At 46.8% G+C, this 18,674-nt stretch overlaps 1 protein-coding gene across 1 annotated transcript in view; it reads right to left on the reverse strand.

Annotated features, from left to right (window-relative positions):
• Nucleotides 1-18,674, reverse strand: part of megf6 (multiple EGF like domains 6) — a 611,064-nt gene that overhangs the window by 141,633 nt on the left and 450,757 nt on the right. Inside the window, 2 exon segments of the mRNA XM_033047803.1 lie at nucleotides 3,226-3,348; nucleotides 6,091-6,216. Of these exon segments, the coding sequence (XP_032903694.1) occupies nucleotides 3,226-3,348; nucleotides 6,091-6,216 (249 nt within the window).

Below are 18,674 nucleotides of genomic sequence, written 5' to 3' on the forward strand. Positions count from 1 at the left end.
GAAGAGGGAGAAGGTGGTGGTTGTCAGTGACATAGCAATGGTTCATTCATCGTCTCTACCTGCTGAGATATTCTGGTCTCCGTTCCAGCAACATGCTGATGTCAACATTTCCTCTGGCTTCCAAGTTCTTCTCTGGTTTTGTCCATCATCATGAGGTGTCTACACTGTAACTCTGACCTCCACGACCACTCCAGTTTCCTTTACTCCCTCATTTATTTATCCAAACATTTTTCTCAGCTTTCTCCTCCTTTCAGGCATCTGCCTCTTTAACTAAAATTTGGGGTCTCTGTGCATTTTCCCCTTAAAGATAGATCCAAAATGCTGGAGTGAAGGAATGCGAGACTTCAGGTCGAGACCCTTCCTCAGACAGACCAGAAGCGTCACCCATTCCTCCTCTACTGAGATGCTGCCTGACCCCACAGTTACTCCAGCATTTTATGTCTATCCTCAGTGTATATCCAGCACCAACACTTCCTTCCTACATTCTTTTCCCCTTATATTGCTCATAAGACTTCTGCAAATTACGTTGACACATTTTTATGAAGTAAATAGTATTTTTGGAAATGCAACCATTGTAGAGATTGTCCCTGCAACACAGGGTCAATGATACGTGCACTATTCACGCTGCCAAAAATCCAGAGTCGTAGAATATTGATGAGTGTCTGTACAGGCAATGATCACTACTGGTATAGCCACAAAAAGCTGGAGGAACTCCACGGGTCAGACAGCACCTCTGGAGAGAAGGAATAGGTGATGTTTCAGGACAAGACCCTTCTTCAGACACTGGAAGACAGAGTCTGAAGAAAGGTCTTGACATGAAACGTCACCTATTCCTTTTCTCCAGAGATGCTATCCTCCCCCAACCTCATCTACTGTATCCGTTGTTCAAGATGTGGACTCTTATACATTGGCGAGACCAAACGTAGACTGGGCGATCTTTTCGCTAAACACCATCGCTCAGCCTGCATGAACCAACCTGCTCTACCGGTGGCCAGACACTTTAATTCACCTTCCCATTCCTACACAGACCTTTCTGTCCTAGGTCTCCTCCATTAACAGTGAGGCTAAATGCAAATTGGAGGAACAGCATCTCATATTTCGCTTGAGCAGCTTCCAGCCCATGATTTCTCTCACTTCAGGTTGCCCCAGCATTCCCTCCCCATCTATCTCTCCCCCACCCAATTCGCATCTCGTTTTCACCTTATAAACAGCTAACAATGGCCTGTTTCCTTTATCACTGTTACTTTTTTGCATATCTTTCATTCATTGTTCTTTATCTTTCCACATCATCGTCTATATCTCTCGTCACCCTCATCCCTAACCAGTCTGAAGAAGGGTCTCGACCTGAAACGTCACCTATTCCTTCTCTCCAGAGATGTTGCCTGTCCCGCTGAGTTACTCCAGCCTTTTATGTCTATCTTCAGTATAAACCAGCATCTGCAGTTCTTTCCTACACACCACGACTGGTGTGGTGGATGTAAGGTCCTTCAAATCCAACATAAGAAAAACTCTTTGGATTTTTCTGTGAGTTCACAAAGCAAATATTAAAAAATGTGGAAGTACAATCTGTCCAATAAAGCAGTGGGTTCTCTCAGTTTTTGCTCCAACTTCTTTAAGGCTGGTTGCCATCAAGGTGGTGCCTTGAGCTGCCTTCTTGAACTACAACATGCTCCCACTGTCTATGGGCATAGAGTTCCATGGTCTAGGGCCAGCAATGATGGTTACTGGGTCTATACACTGGGCTGATGGTGTTGTTATGAACTTGCTTTCATTAAATCTCCTTTTCATGTTCAGTTCAGTTGAGTTTATTGTCATATGTACTGAGGTACAGTGAAAAGCTTTTCTTGCATGCTATCCAGTCAGCGGAAAGACAATACGCGATTACAATCGGGCCATTTACAGTGTATAGATACATGATTAGGCAATAACGTTTAGTGCAAGGTAAAGCCAGCAAGGTCCGATCAAGGATAATCTGAGGGTCATCAAGGAGGTAGATAGCAGTTCAGAACTGCTCTCTCATTACGGTGGGATGATTCAGTTGCCTGATAACAGCCGGGATGAAACTGTCCCTGAATCTGGAGGTGTGTGTTTCACACTACCATACCTTTTGCTTGATGGGAGAGGGGAGAATAGGGAGTGACCAGGTTGCGACTAGTCCTTGATTATGCTGCTGGTGTATAAATGGAGAAAATGGAATGGAGGTTGGTTTGTGTGATGGTCTGAGCTGCTCCTACAATTCGCTGCAATTTCTTGCAGTCTTGGATGGAACTGATCCCAAACCAAGCCGTTTTGGAAGTAGCAATGGGTTTAGGAGGTGCTTCATGCACACCTCCCCTCTCTGTACACCCCTCCCCCTCTGTCCACACTCCCCCTCTGGCCACCCCCTCTGTCCACCCCACCCCTCTGTCCACACCCCCTCTGTCCACCCCCGCCCCCTCTGGCCACCCCCCCACTTTGTCCACACACCCTCTGTCCACCCCTCCCCCTCTGTCCATCCCTCCCTCTGTCCACACCCCCTCTGTCCACCCCCCCTCTGTCCACCCCCCTCTGTCCACCCCCTCTGTCCACACCCCCTCTGTCCACCCCCCCCTCTGTCCACCCCCCTCTGTCCACCCCCCCTCTGTCCACCCCCCTCTGTCCACCCCCTCTGTCCACCCCCCCTCTGTCCACCCCCCCTCTGTCCACCCCCCCTCTGTCCACCCCCTCTGTCCACCCCCCTCTGTCCACCCCCTCTGTCCACACCCCCTCTGTCCACCCCCCCCTCTGGCCACCCCCACCCATCTGCCCACCTCCTAACAGGTAATCTACTCTTAACCAAGATTTGCATTATATGTGTGTGATGGGTTTGCTGGGACGATGTGCCCAGAGCAACACTGTATGCAAGGGTCTGGTGGAAGGTTATGGTGCGGGTTGCCATGGAAACTCCACACATGAAGCTAAGTTCATTGACTGCACCACCGTTGATGGACAAGTAACAGGTAACGATGAGTCACAGTATAGTGAATGGTGCAGAACCACAACCTTGTCTCGACGTCCACTAAAGCCAAGTAGCTGGCTGTTGACTTCAGAAGGGGAAAGCTGAGAATCCATGAAGGGCTCGATTGCAGAGAGCTTCAGGTTTCTGGGCGTGCATATCTCATATCTGTCCTGTACCCAGCACATTGATGCCATCATAATTAGGGCCCATCAGCACCTCTACTTTCTTAGAGACTTTAAGGTGTTTACCTTCACATCCCTTGATGTCACTGGCCAGTCCGTAACCTGGGTGACACTCACACCGAGCAACTCCATGGTGATTCTGGCACTTGTGCATACAGCCGCCATTCTTATCAGTGCATGGGTCCTTCACTGCAGAGACAAGTATACAAATCTCAGCCTTTAGCATGCCCTTCCATCAGTGAACTCCTCACCACCCCACCCTCTGGTCATCATCACCCCTCTTGTCTCCACCCCACCCTCTGGTCACCCCACCCTCTGCCCACCCCACCCTCTACCTACCCCACCCTCTACCCACCCCACCCTCTGCCCACCCCACCCTCTACCCACCCCACCCTCTACCCACCCCACCCTCTGCCCACCCCATCCTCTGCCCACCCCACCCTCTGGTCATCATCACCCCTCTTGTCTCCACCCCTCGTCTTCACCCCACCCTCTGGTCACCCCCCCCTCTACCCACCCCACCCTCTACCCACCCCACCCTCTACCCACCCCACCCTCTGCCCACCCCATCCTCTGCCCACCCCACCCTCTACCCACCCCACCCTCTGGTCATCATCACCCCTCTTGTCTCCACCCCTCGTCTTCACCCCACCCTCTGGTCACCCCACCCTCTACCCACCCCACCCTCTACCCACCCCACCCTCTACCCACCCCACCCTCTACCCACCCCACCCTCTGCCCACCCCACCCTCTACCCACCCCACCCTCTACCCACCCCACCCTCTGCCCACCCCACCCTCTGCCCACCCCACCCTCTGGTCACCCCACCCTCTACCCACCCCACCCTCTGCCATATCTCAATTTATCACTCACTGCAGCAATAAGAAGGTTACCCAAACACTGTGCTCATGGAGAATGTGTCTTCATGTTTTCATCCCCGGCAGCAGACGTGTGCCTGCTTTCGAGGGTTTCTCAAAATGGAGACATGTATTGACCACGCTGGCATCTCATGTAACATTCTGTCAGAAGTGCCGGGCTTTTCCCCTGGAAGTCCCCTTGGCCCACATGGCTTAAAGAAAATGTCTCCTGTGGGCAGGCAGCCTGTGCAGGTCTTCCCAACCCTCTGGGGGCACTCTCCCACCTCCAAAACCCCAGCATCCTATTATTCGGCAGCAACCCTCCCTTGTAACTGGACGAGAGTTGCTTCGATTGCGATAAGTCCCTTTAAATGCTGACTGTGCTGCTGTGTAACATGCAGAGATCTTGGGGACAGCACAGTGACGCAGTGGTAGAAACATAGACAATAGGTGCAGGAGTAGGCCATTCAGCCCTTCGAGCTTGCACCGCCATTCAATATGATCATGGCTGATCATCCAACTCAGTATCCTGTACCTGCCTTCTCTCCATATCCCCTGATCCCTTTAGCCACAAGGGCCACATCTAACTCCCTCTTAAATATAGCTAATGAACTGGCCTCAACTACCTTCTGTGGCAGAGAATTCCAGAGATTCACCACTCTCTGTGTGAAAAATGTTTTTCTCATCTCGGTCCTAAAAGATTTTCCCCTTATCCTTAAACTGTGACCCCTTGTTCTGGACTTCCCCAACATCAGGAACAATCTTCCTGCATCTAGCCTGTCCAACCCCTTAAGAATTTTGTAAGTTTCTATAAGATCCCCCCTCAATCTTCTAAATTCTAACAAGCCGAGTCTATCCAGTCTTTCTTCATATGAAAGTCCTTACATCCCAGGAATCAGTCTGGTGAACCTTCTCTGTACTCCCTCTATGGCAATAATGTTACCTTACAGCTCCAGAGACCCAGGTTTGATCCTGACTACGGGCGCTACCTGTACAGAGTTTGTACCTTCTCCCAGTGACCTGCGTGGGCTTTCTTTGGGTGCTCCAGTTTCCTCCAAACACATACAGGTTTGTAGGTTAATTAGCCGGTAAGATTTTAAATTGTCCCTGGTGTGTAGGATAGTGCTAGTGTACGGGGTGATCGCTGGTCGGAGTGGTCTCAGTGGGCCTGTTTCTGCACTGTATCCCAGTAAACAGAGGGAGCTTGCAATACAACTGTTGGAAATGTTCCCCTGAACCCAATGGTCACCTTCAGCTTGGCATTGCACAGGCTAATCTGACAAGGCATTGCACAGGCTAATCTGACAAGGCATTGCTTGGAATTCACATTTCCCAATCTTCACAAAGGGTGACTCACAAATTTCCGTTGATGCGAAAAACATTTCGACACCTTGCCATTAGTATTGGAATTTTACAAATCTCTGGGAAGGCAACATGATTGAGTTGTCTACATAGAGAAATTCAGCAGGGTCTCCTCACGAGATTTGCCATGGCTGCTTGTACAGAGGGATGTGCTGGCTTGGAGAGAGTCCAGAGGAGCTTTCCAAGAATTATGCCAGGGATGATTGGGTTAACATACGCTGAGCGTTTGACGGCACTGGGCCTGTACTCACTATAGTTTAGAAGGATGAGGTGGGACCTCATTGAAACTTACCAAATAGTGAAAGGCCTGGATAGACTGGATATGGAGAGGATGTTTCCACTAGTGGGGGAGTCTAGGACCAGAGGCCACAGCCTCAGTGAAAAAGGACATACATTTAGAAAGGAGATGAGGAGGAATTATTTTAGTCAGAGGGTGGTGAATCTGAAATTCATTGCCACAGACGGCTGTGGAAGCTAAGTCAATGGATATTTTTAAGGTGGAGATTGACAGATTCTTGTTTGGTAAGGGTGTCAGGGGTTATGGGGCGAAGGCAGGAGAATGGGGTTGAGAGGGAAAGAATGATCAGCCATGATTGAATGGCGGAGTAGACTTGATGGGCCGAATGGCCTAATTCTGTTCCTGCAACTTATGAACATGTGATGGGTGGTCCTCTCCCTCCCATCACCAGTCCATGGGTGGTCTGCTACTTACACTCGCAGTGCTTGCCATCCTCCTGGAGCTGGTAGTTGTGTCGACACCGACACTGGTAGTGTGCTATCGACAACTGAACACAATCATGATCACAACCTCCATTCCCAATCGAGCACGTCTTGATGCCTAGAACATTAAAAAGCAACATCAGATATCTGAAGATGAACATGGTCCATCAGGTTAATCTCATACATCAAATTGCCATTTGCACAGTATACCAAGCTGATCTTGGACTTGGACTTGGTCTTGGTGAATATTGTCCTGGTTACCTACAGATAGGTCTGAACATAGAATAAACAATACAGGAATAGGCCCTATGGCTCATAATGTCTATGCCAAACAAGATGCCAAAACCAACTCCTATCTGCCTGCATATAATCCATATTCCTCCATTCCCTGCACATGGACTATACCTATACTAAAGTCTCTTAAATACCACTATCATTTCTGCCACTATCACCATCCGTGGCAGTGTGTTCCTGGCACTCACGTCCCTCTGCATAAAAACGTGTCCTGCACCTCTTCTTTAAACTCTTCCCTTTTCACTTTAAAGCTACTGTATGCCCTCTAGTAATTGATATTTCCACCCGACTTCCTCCCCAATATATGCCTCTAATAATTATATATACTTCTATCACATTTCCCCTCAACCTCTGGCATCGCAGAGAAAATAATCCAAGTCCATCCAACTTCTCGCTGTAGTTAATACCCACTAATCCAGGCATCAGTCTTGAAACTGCCTATTCATCCTTTCCAAAGCCTCCCTATTCTTCCTTCCTGTGATGGGATAACCAGAACTGCACGCAATTCTCCAAATGTGGCCAAACTAAAGTCCTATGGAGCTGGATTTAGTTTAGTTTAGTTTAGAGATACAGGGTACAGTGAGAAAACATGCCCATAGGCCCATCGAGTCCATGGCGAACAGCGATCCCTGCACACTAACCCGCTAATCTCTTCCCTTTATTCTTCACCTGCGGTCCAACTGCAGCGTCTAGGCAAACTGGGGCTCCGATGTTAAAGCCCCCGGCGGACGATGGTAAGTCCTGTGGCCATTTTAGCCACGCCGGGCAATGTTAGGCCCCCGGCTCCATGTCCTTTCAACCCCGCGATTCCAGCGGGAGAAGCTGCCATTGCGGGAGCTCTGAAAAGCCGTCTCCCACCAGGGACCTGGAGCTCCCAATATCCTGTCCACCAGGACTGCGGCCGGAGCTTCCGAAGCTCCAAAGTCGGGTCGCAGCCGAGCGCCACCACAGCTCTCCCCGCTCCGAAGACGGCCAGCTCTGCGATGTCAGTTCCGCAGGCTCCGTGACTGGAGACCTCAGGTTGGTCCTGGCCGGAGGCCACCACCGGCTCCACGATGTTAGGCCCAACGACACCAGAGACCCGACAGGGAAAATGTCGGGTCCCCGTACAGGGAAGAGACTAACGGTTTCCCCCACATCCCCCCCTCCACCTCCCATATATACATAGCTAAAAAAAAAAAACTAAGCTCAAAACATACATTTAACAAAAAAAAAAAGACGGACGACTGTAGTCGAGCCGCTGCCGTTAGGCGCTGCCACCAAGAATATATATATAAATTTGGCTGCCATGTTTCCTACATTACAATGGTGAGTGAACTTCATAAGGACCTGATTGATGGTAAGCGGATGGTATGGGGAAGTAGGTTATGTATGAGGAGAAGTCAAGACCTTAACCAGATGGTGAAATACATTGTGGCTACTAGGGCTTCCCCTTGTGCTCTTCATAAGTTCCTAAGGTATAGGAGCAGAACTAGGCCATTGGGCACATCAAGTCTACTAAACCATTCAATCATGGCTGATCTATCTTTCCCTCTCAACCTCATTCTCCTGTTTTCTCCCCATAACCCCTGATACGTGTACTAATCAAGAATCTGTCAATCTCCGTTGATTGATTGATAAAAGTATCCATTGACATGGCCTCCACTGCCATCTGTGGCAATGAATTCTACAGATTCACCACCATCTGACTAAATAAATTCCTCCTTATCTCCTTTCTAAAAGTACATCCTTTTATTATGAGGCTAAGGCCTCTGGTCCTAGACTCTCCCACTAGTGGAAACATCCTCTCCATATCTATTCTATCCAGGCCTTTCACTCCCCGCTCTCTCTCTGCCACTCCAGATAATTCCAGAACAATATAGAAGTCAGTAGCATTTCTACATCAGACTAGCACAGCTGCAAAGGGAGTAAGTGGCAGGGGTTCAAGTCAGAAACTGCAATCAATTAAGCAATTATTGACCAGCTCTGACGCTGCAGTTTTGATTGGATGATAAACAGATCCCTTTCAAACCTGGCCAAGCATCTGCCACTCGTGTTATAAACTCATGTCGTTTACTAACAAAGCTGCCTGTTAAATAAAGGCAGATGGAAATCATTTTCCTCTCAAATCTGTTCCCAGTTTTTTCTTCTCTCCTGAAGGCACACATTCTTGCTGGGATGCAGGAATCAAGAGCTATCGATCTGGCCAGGCAGTGTGTCCCAGTGAGAGGATGAGCGTTGGCTTTAGCCAGTGTGTCACCAGGCCAGGTGTGGGGCTTCCTACAGTAAACCCACTGATCCCACGGTCCAGGCAGGGAGGGGGGGGAGGGGGGGGAGGGGAGGGGAGGGGAGGGGAGGGGAGGGGGGGGGGAGGGGAGAGGAGGGGGGAGGGGGGTGGGGGGGGGGGGCAGGTTAGAGTTGGGACCACAACACAAACTCTCTTATCTCTGCCGCTTTCATTGGGGCATCTGTGGGAGCACAGATTCGGCAAGTTCACCATTACCTCCCCTGGATTGACACAAAAAGCTGTAGTAACTCAGCAGGACAGGCAGCATCTCTTATACATGCTCAATTTTTGTAAGGTGTCCTTGAGACTCTTGAAAGGCGCCCATAAATAAAATGTATTATTATTATTATTATCTCTGGAGAAAAAGAATGAATGATGTTTTGGGTCGAGACCCTTCTTCAGACCCATTCCTTCTCTCCAGAGATGCTGCCTGTCCTGCTGAGTTACTACAGCTTTTTGTGACTATCTTCAGTTTAATCCAGCATCTGCAGTTCCTTCCTACACATTACTTCCCCTGGACTGGGGTGGAATGCAAATTCACCCCAGTCTAGGGAAAGGCTAGGGGTTTGGAGCAAAGGCTACTTTAGTTTTAGTTATTTAATTTAGAGATACAGCTCGGAAACAGACGCTTCAGCCCACGGAGTCTGCACCAAGCAGTGACCCCCGCACATTAACACTAGGGACAATTTACATTTATACCAAGTTAATTAACCTACAACCCTGTACATCTTTGGAGTGTGGGAGGAAACCAAAGACCTTGGAGAAAACCCACGCAGGTCATGGGGAGAATGTACAAACCATTGTCGGGATCGAACCCGGGTCTCTGGCTCTGTAAGCGCTGTAAGGCAGCAACTCCAACGCTGCGCCACCATACTGCCCTCTTGGTAATGTACCCTGTAAACATGTTATATCAGAGCCATTGAGTTTAAACACATTAAACCCCCTGTTCAAACAGCATGGAAGAGTAATGCGAGTTCACCTATGTACGCCCACAACAGTAATTTCTACAAAAGCAAAATGCTGCAGATACTGAAAATCTGAAATAAAATGCTGGCAATACTCAAGAGGTTGAGCATCATTGGTGGTGAGAGAAAGCATGAACACTTCAGGTTGAAGAGCTCCCCGCAGAATTGGGATTGGTTAGACCGGAACTACTGATTTGACTGTAGTAGGGAAGTAGCTGCATAATATTAATGCAGGTTGTGCCTATTAAAGGCTGAACTCTTTAAGGAGAAGCACAGTGGTATAGTTGTTGCCTTACAGCGCCAGAGTCCCAGGTTCGATCCTGACTATGGGTTTTCCCTGTGACCTGCGTGGGTTTTCTCCGGGTCCCGTAATTTCCTCCCACACTCCAAAGACATACAGGTTTGTAAGCTAATTGACTTTGGTAGAAATTGTCCCTGGCGTGAAAAAGCCCACGTTTACATGTGATTATAAACCAGACTGAAATGGTGTGTAAGATGGTGCTAGTGTATGGGTGATCACATGGACTCGGTGGGCTGAAGGGCCTGTTGCTGCACTGTATCACTATCTCTAAACCTTCCTTCAGAATTGGGAATGGTTAGAGAAGCAGATCCAGGGAAAGGTCATCGGCCAGAACTACTGATATCCACCCGTGTTGTGGGCAGGCCCTGACGTCTATATTTCTCCCCAGCTTCTGTCTAAGTGAGGTCCCCCCACAACAATCCTCATTGTGGGTTGATGTGACAATTTAACGTAACCTCGATTCCTTGGCACCTTCCGACAGACATACTTATTCTCCAAATAAAAATGAGCTAATCACCACTCCACGACCAAGACGTTATCATTTTGGACATTCTACTTGGATACTCCAAAATAAACCATGTGTAGACTGCACAACTACTTCATGAAGCTGGGCCCCTCCTTCATAAATCAGAGTTGAATGGCCACCCTCCTGTATAAGATTCTAATGGGATTGCTCTTGAGTTTGGTGCTGAAGACATCTCTATGTCGTGGCTGAATGAGATGATTTTGAACAGAGTCCTCTCTGCGTACTCTTAAATTAGCCAGTTGAGTGCAAGTGGCAACCTTAAATGCCATCACCTCTGAAGTGAGCGCATGTGCGGGGCCTTTCCAGAGTGTGCACATATGCGGGGTCTCTCAGCCGGCGAGGCCTGTGGAATCAGCGATATTTTCCAGACACTTTGAAGTTATGTATTACAAAATTTGCTTAAAACTTAAATAAAATTGAAGTAAATTACGAGTAGCGTAAAAGTTTCATTTCCCTCACAACAATTTAAGCAACTCAATCTCAGAAGTTAAGCAGTGTGACATTGGGATGGGGAAACTATTGAAACCACAACGCTTGGATCTGGATCCCAACTCACCTACTGCTGCAAAGGAATGGAAGCACTGGCTTTGTGCACAAAATAACTTCTTTGATGAGTGTGGCGACAATGCACCAGACAAATTCAGGACATTAGTAAGCTCCGTCTCTTCTGATGTATATGATTACATAGAGGAATGTACAACTTATGATTCTGCTATTGATGTACTAAGCAGACTCTTCGTTAAGACACCCAACGTGATACTTGCTCGACACCTCCTTGCCACTCATAAACAAAAACCTGGTGAGTCACTTGATGAATTTTTACAAGAACTTCAAAGACTTAGTAAAGACTGTGCCTTCAAAGCAGTTACAGCTGATCAATATCGACAGGAAGTTATTCGAGACTCTTTTATCAATGGTTTGGCATCGCTTTTAATACGACAGAGACTATTAGAAAACAAAACCTTGGATTTACAGTCCGCTTACAATCAAGCTTACTCATTAGACTTACTCATTAGGCTCAGAAAAATTCAGATGCTTATGGCTCATCTAATGTGTATTCTGCTGCAACTACTACAAAAGAATCTCACCCAAGTACTAATATGGAGCAAATTAAAACAATTTCTACTGATAAATGTTCCCTTGCTGCAGCATATACTTATTCAAAAAGGAAGTGTTACTTTTGCAGGGGTAATATTCATAAGAGAGAGAGATGCCCTGCTCGAGAGGCAACTGGTAATAGTTGTGGCAAGAAGGGGCATTATTCTAGAGTATGCAAGTCCAAAGCAACTACTAAAAGTGTGACTGCTGCCTTGTGTATGCCTTCTTTATGTGCAATTACAGCTGCATTTCCTCAGAGCTTGTCTCATGCAGCTACAACGGTATCCATCAATGGCCATACACTTAATGTACTACTTGATTCTGGCAGTTCAGAAAGTTTTATGTGAACAAGTTGTGACTCGACTAAATCTAACTATAATTCCTTCAAATAGAGAAATCTCAATGGCTCTGACAACTCTCAATACTTAAATTCTGAACAAAACTAGCTATAAATCTGTGTCTTGGTATTTTGAAAATTTTGTGTGGCGATATAATTCTAGGTCAGGATTTCCAGAAACTGCACAGATCACTTCAAATCATGTATGAAGGAACTATGCCTGATCTTGTATTGTCATAGCCACCAGTATTGTGTGGTTTTTTCTGCTGCATTTGTTGAATGTCCTTCATTATTCACTTATTTATCCTCCAAGTGCAAGCCAATTGCTACAAAATCAAGACATTTTAGTAAAGATGACAGAAACTTTATCAACACAGAAGTACCTAATTTTTTTACAAGAAGGGATGAAAGAACCCATCTCTTCCCCTTGGAGGGCACAAGTTGTCGTGGTTAAGGACCCCTTGGAGAGACATAGAAAGAGACTCTGCATTGATCACTCTCAAACTATAAACCAGTTCACGGAGTTTGATGCATATCCATTATCTCGTATAAAAGAGATTATCAGTACATTAGCTAAGTATAAGATATTCTCTACTTTTGACTTAAAAAGTGCTTGCTACCAAATTCCTTTGAAGGAATCAGAGAAGAAATACACTGCGTTTGAAGCAAATGGGAAATGTGTGGGGGGGTGGGTGTAACATGTTTTTTGACTCTTCCTTCGGGGGGGGGTGCGACCTTTCCTGCCGTATCCCCCATCTCCGTGTCCGTCTGCGCTGAGGCCTATCTCGGAGCTGGCAGCCTCCAACTGCGGCCGACCTCGAGGCTGCGGAGGCAGAGCCAGGACTTACCAGCGCGAGGCTGGCCGACTTCGGGGCTGTGGTTGCGGGGCGACCCGACTTTGGAGCCTTGGAGGCTCGGCCGCGGGCCAGTAGACGACATCATCGGGAGCTCGAGTTCTGTTTTCCGGAGCTACCGCAACTACAGCTGCGTCCGCTGGACTGGAGGACGGCAGCTTCAGCAGCTTCGACCGCCCCGGGCCGCGGAGTTTGAACCGGCCCGTTTGCGGAGCACGGATTCAGCCGCGGGACTGACTTACCATCACCCGGCGGGGTCACAACATCGGAGGCTTGGATTGCCTCAGCGCAGAGGGAGAGGGAGAGCAAGGAGGGAAGAGACAATGACTTTGGGACTTTAAACTGTGTTGAGTGTTTGTTATTATTCTATGTTATGACTGCAAGCTAAACCATTTTGTTGCACTGAAAAGTGCAATGACAATAAATTGAATCAAATCAAATCAAATTAAAAAAAAACAAGCTGAACATGACGAAAATGTACAACGGTTTTTAGAAGTTGTACATTCTAAGCCTATCAGCATCTTTTGCATAAACCTCTCCTCCATATAAATTGGTAAGAAGATAGCATTCATCTTGCAGTTCACCTTTGCATTACGATCCCATTCCAATTCATGCTTCAAACCCTTCTTTAAGGACAACCTCCAATGATGTACCAGGAGGAGGCCATTTGCCCCACCATGTTTGGACTAGTTCCCTGGTAGAGCTCTCCAATAAATCCCACTCCATTCCTCTTTCCTCCACAGATTTGCATCCTCGTTCAGGGAATAATCTTTCACAAACTCTTTCCGAAAACTACCTCACTTCACCAGCACGTTCCTCAGCTTTAAAACATTCCAGGTCTCTCCGTATTTACAGTGGAGTCTCCTCTGAGGAAGCCTATGTCTTGGTCAGAGCCTCCCTGCAAAGCACATTCTTCCACTCCAGGGCTGCCAAATAAACACATTGCCGAGGGAGATTTTCTGGGATGTTATAGCATGCTGGATCAGAGAATAATTGCTTTCTGTCTCAGGTTTCCAGCATCACAAGCAGTTTTCTGGCCACTCCTCAAAGTAAAATCATAGGTCTGTTGTCTTTTCAACAATTCTGGGCACACTTGTCCAATGAAAGACAGGTTAGGCTTGCCTCCAAATGGTGCAGTGGAATTATTTCACACTGGTGAATAACAAAGGATAATAAAATAGGACATCATCACACAAGATAGGGGGCGCCGTCCTGTATGGAATGGCTGCCCAGCCTGCAGCTGTCCGTTTTTTTCTCTCTTTTATTTTTATTTTTAGTTAGTTGAGTTTTTTGTTCTGGAGGTCTAGCCTTTTTATGTGGGGGGGAGGGGGGAGGGGGGAAACTGCTTTTCTAGGGTCCCTACCTGGTCGGAGAGGCAGCTTTTCTCCGGGCTGCACCGTCGACCCGTCCTCCGCGGCTACCAGCGGGCCTGGAGCAGTGTTTCCTGTCGGGGACCGTCCAGAACCTCGGCTTCGGCAGCGGCACAGCGCTGGAGCGCTATCGCGGAGCGGGCGATGCCCGACCCGGGTCGCCGCGCTGGAACTCCAGTGAGCTGAGACCGTCAATAAAAACATCGCGGAGCTGCGGGTCTGTGGAGCTGCCAGCTGCGGGCGGCGGTGCTGACTTTTCATCGGGTGCCTGGGATCTCTCTGCGAGATCACCAGTTGTGGAGCTCCATCCGGCGCGGCCTTGTTGGCTTCGGAAGCCGCGGCTCCGGTACGGAAGCGGCTGTTCCAGGGTTCCCATGCCGCTGAGATGATTCTCCCGACGCCGGGAGCACCATCACCCGGCGAGAACAGCCTGGAACATCGGGCCTCCGTGGAGGCAACTCTGGAGGCCTCAATAGGCCCGACTATGGATGAACTGGGGATGGGGACTGGACATTGTGCCTTCCCTCATAATGGGAACCATTGTGGGGGGATGTTCTTTATGTTTAAATCTCTTATTAATGTTATGTCTGTATTCTTTCTTTGTGCTGCAAGAAGCATTTCACTACACCTAGGTGTATGTGACCAATAAAATAACCTTTGAACCTTTGAACCTTTGACATTGGTCAACAATGCCCAGCCGACTGCGTTGTGAAAAATCTGCGCAGCTGGCCGCGAGGAGCAGAGCCATTATGACGTCATCAGCTCGTTAGATTTTTAAAAGATCTCAGATTTGTGAACAATTTGAAGAAATAACTCAATAAATAATGAATCACATTTTCAGATGAGGCAATTTTTGAGATCATGAGGTAAATCTCTACCGGAATATGTTAAAATTTCACCGTTAGCGCGTCGGGTTTTCGAGGAGATGTGAATCACAGAAAAAGACACAAATAAATACACAAATACTCAGTCTGACATCCACATCCAAGATCAGAGTTTGATAAGTATATCGATATAGTTTTATTAAAGAAGATAAACACAAAATGCTGGAGTAACTCAGCATCTCTGGAGAAAAGGAATAGGTGTTTTGGGTTGAGACCCTTTATCAGGCATTTATAACGCACTTATGTGTTTTATTCTTTAAATTCTTTTTTTTAAAAAATAATTTCCATGTTTGGGAATATCAGAGGCTTGTTCATGGTTTTGATTGCTGATAGGGGTGGGGGTATTTTCAGTGGGAAGGTCTTTGATCAAGAGTTAGCTTCAGGGATCTAGTGTGCTGCAGATAAGTGTGGATGGGGGAGCAGCTCTCCAGGGTACCCAGCCAGCCCCATGTTGTCCACTATCAGTGTCAAATCACATGGAACCTCAGCACCCGAAACGTCACTTATTCCTTCTCTCCAGAGATGCTGTCTGACCTGCCTAGTTACTCCAGCTTTTTGTGTCAATCTCGGTTTAAACTAGCATCTGCAGTTCCTTCCGACACATGGAATGTAAACAGCTGGATGGAGTTCAGATACAGCCTGGCAAGATCTTGCTGAATGATAAAACAGGTTTGAGGGGCTGAATATCCTCACTTGTTCAACACTTCTTTGTGTTGAATGGTCCACATTGGTGCCTTCCCTCACAGTGGGAAACCTTTGGATTCTGCCGTGTGGGGATGTTTTATGTTGGACTCGACTGTGTGTTGTGTTCTTTATTTTAATGTATGGCTGGATGCAAAAACAAATTTCAGACCTCGGTCTGACAAAAAAGTGCCATCGTATGGTATGGTATCGTATTGTTCTTCATGTTGATAGGGAGGGCAAACTAGCCACCCAGAGTGTAAGAACTACTCAGGAAATATTGCTCATAATTTCCGTTTACTTTACAAGAGAATTAGAATGATGAGAAACAGTTACTCAGTAATTACGCCATTTCCTGGAATCTTTGCTTAATTCATTGGTTTAATTAGGAAATATAGCAACTGCCTTTAGTACAAGCTCCCGTTTATAGTCAACAAAATAGAGAGAGTACAGAGGAGATTTACTAGAATGTTGCCTGGGTTTCAGCAACTAAGTTACAGAGAAAGGTTGAACAAGTTAGGGCTTTATTCTTTGGAGCGCAGAAGGTTAAGGGGGGACTTGATAGAGGTTTTTAAAATGATGAGAGGGATAGACAGAGTTGACGTGGAAAAGCTTTTCCCACTGAGAGTAGGGAAGATTCAAACAAGGGGACATGACTTAAGAATTAAGGGACTGAAGTTTAGGGGTAACATGAGGGGGAACTTCTTTACTCAGAGAGTGGTGGCTGTGTGGAATGAGCTTCCAGTGAAGGTGGTGGAGGCAGGTTCGTTTTTATCATTTAAAAATAAATTGGATAGTTATATGGATGGGAAAGCAATGGAGGGTTATGGTCTGAGCGCAGGTATATGGGACTAGGGGAGATTATGTGTTCGGCACGAACTAGAGGGGTCGAGATGGCCTGTTTCCGTGCTGTAATTGTTATATGGTTATATGGTTATATGGTTACTGTTGATGAGTAGATGGTTTGCATATTATGCACATTTCCTGTAAATGTAGCTCTAAAATGTACTACAACCATAAGGTTTAAGTATCGAGAGGATCTATCGGTTTGACATACATTTCTAATCTCCACACAAAAAGATTGTATTTCTTTCTGGCATCTGTGGAATCTTGACTTTGTGTCAGCTGTCAAACTTGCCTCTTAGCACTTTGCGTTCGATTTCATAACATGCGTTCAAATCTGGCCAAGTTTTTATTCTCAAGGAGGCTGACCATACAAGTGGATACAAGTGCCCAGACAATTCATCCAAGAACATGCTACATTATGTAGAACGTGAAATTTAATCGTTCTTTACCCCACCTGCAAACCACTGGGATTTGGCCTCGTGTTTATAGCCGCATAAGATTGAAAGTCCGAACTGTTTCACTTCAGCTGTGGCTCAATGTGAAGTACTCTCAACTCTGGAGCAGAAGATTTGGAGTTAAAGTCCTTCAGAAATGTGAGCATGCGTGTTTGGGCTTGCTACCCAATGTAATGCTGAGGGAAGATGTACGTGTGGAGGTGCTGCTTTGTGGAAGAAACATTAAACTGAAGGCCCATAGGTCCTCTGAATTGGATGGGATTGCTTCAAAGAAGAGATGGGGAGCTGCCGGCTTCATATTAACTTTTATCTTTCAATTAATATCACGCAACAGTCTACATGATCATTGTCACATGGCTGTTTGAGGAAGCATGTTGGTAAAAGTCCATAAGTTCATAAGTTCTAGGCGCAGAATTAGGTCATTCGACCCACCGTGTCTACTCTGCCACTCAATCATGGCTAATCTATCTTTCCCTCTCAACCCCATTCTCCTGCCTTCTCCCCATAACCCCTAACACCCATACTAATCACGAATCTATCTATCTCAGCCTTAAAAATTGACTTGACCTCGACAACCTTCTGTGGCAATAAATTCCCCAGATTCACCACCCTCTGACTAAAGACATTCTCCTTTCTAAAGGTACATCCTTTAATCTGAGGCAATGGCCTCTGGTCCAAGACCCACTAGTGGAAACATTGGCTCCACATCCACTCCATCTCTAACAATTAATACACTTCGAAAAAGACACGTCAGTGGCTGAGGACTACCGTGACAACCTGAAGCTGGGAAAATTATGATATAAATCTTAATCTTCATTTCCTTCTGTGAAAGTTAGTTAAGCGTGGTTACTTTAGTACAAAATACCACTTGAGTCACGCAATAATAAGAAATGCAGTGCCACTTCTCTTTGAGTTAAAGGAATGACAAATAAGAATGTGATTGGCAAGGCACCAGAATTATTCACTCCTCACTAAGATATAGCAGATTTCACCCCAGGAAACCATCAGATTCATTTCTGGAAATTGGATGTGGCTGACTGTGCGAGAATAGACTGTTCTTTCTTTCATGTGAGGGTAGCCCAGGGCTCCAGTTGTATCGCACCATGTTTATAAGATGCTGCCTTGGCAGTCAAATGGCATTCCAGGACCTGGACACAAAACAAGGATCTGGAGGTCCTGGAGAAGGTCCAATGTTCCATCAAGCAAGGCTGGAGTGGGAAGAGATGCCTGTTATGCCGAGCTTAGTCACCAGATTGTAGACATCTTAGTCACTCATCCATAGTGACTCACTGACCACAGATGACTATCATTATTATTCCTTAAAATAAATAAGGGCCAGTAATGAGATGCTTCGGCAAGGCAGCATGAACATTAGTATCAACTTGCCCAATCTCCCAGTGTGCACAATCTCAACCTGTCACCAGTATGTAGTCCAATGGTCTCATCTTATCAATAGCCTGGATTCTTACTTTAGAATTTAGAGATACAGTGTGGAAACAGGCCCTTCAGCCCACCGAGCCCGTGCCGATCAGCGATCACCCTACACACTAGTACTATCTTCCACATTAGGGACAATTTACAATTTTTACAGAAGCCAATTAACCTACAAACCTCTGCGTCTTTGGAATGTGGGTGGAACCAAAGCATCTGGAGAAAAACCCATACGGTCACAGGGAGAACGTACAAGCTTCACACAGAC

This window comes from Amblyraja radiata, chromosome 31, assembly GCF_010909765.2.
Source record: "Amblyraja radiata isolate CabotCenter1 chromosome 31, sAmbRad1.1.pri, whole genome shotgun sequence".
Taxonomy (NCBI): domain Eukaryota; kingdom Metazoa; phylum Chordata; class Chondrichthyes; order Rajiformes; family Rajidae; genus Amblyraja; species Amblyraja radiata.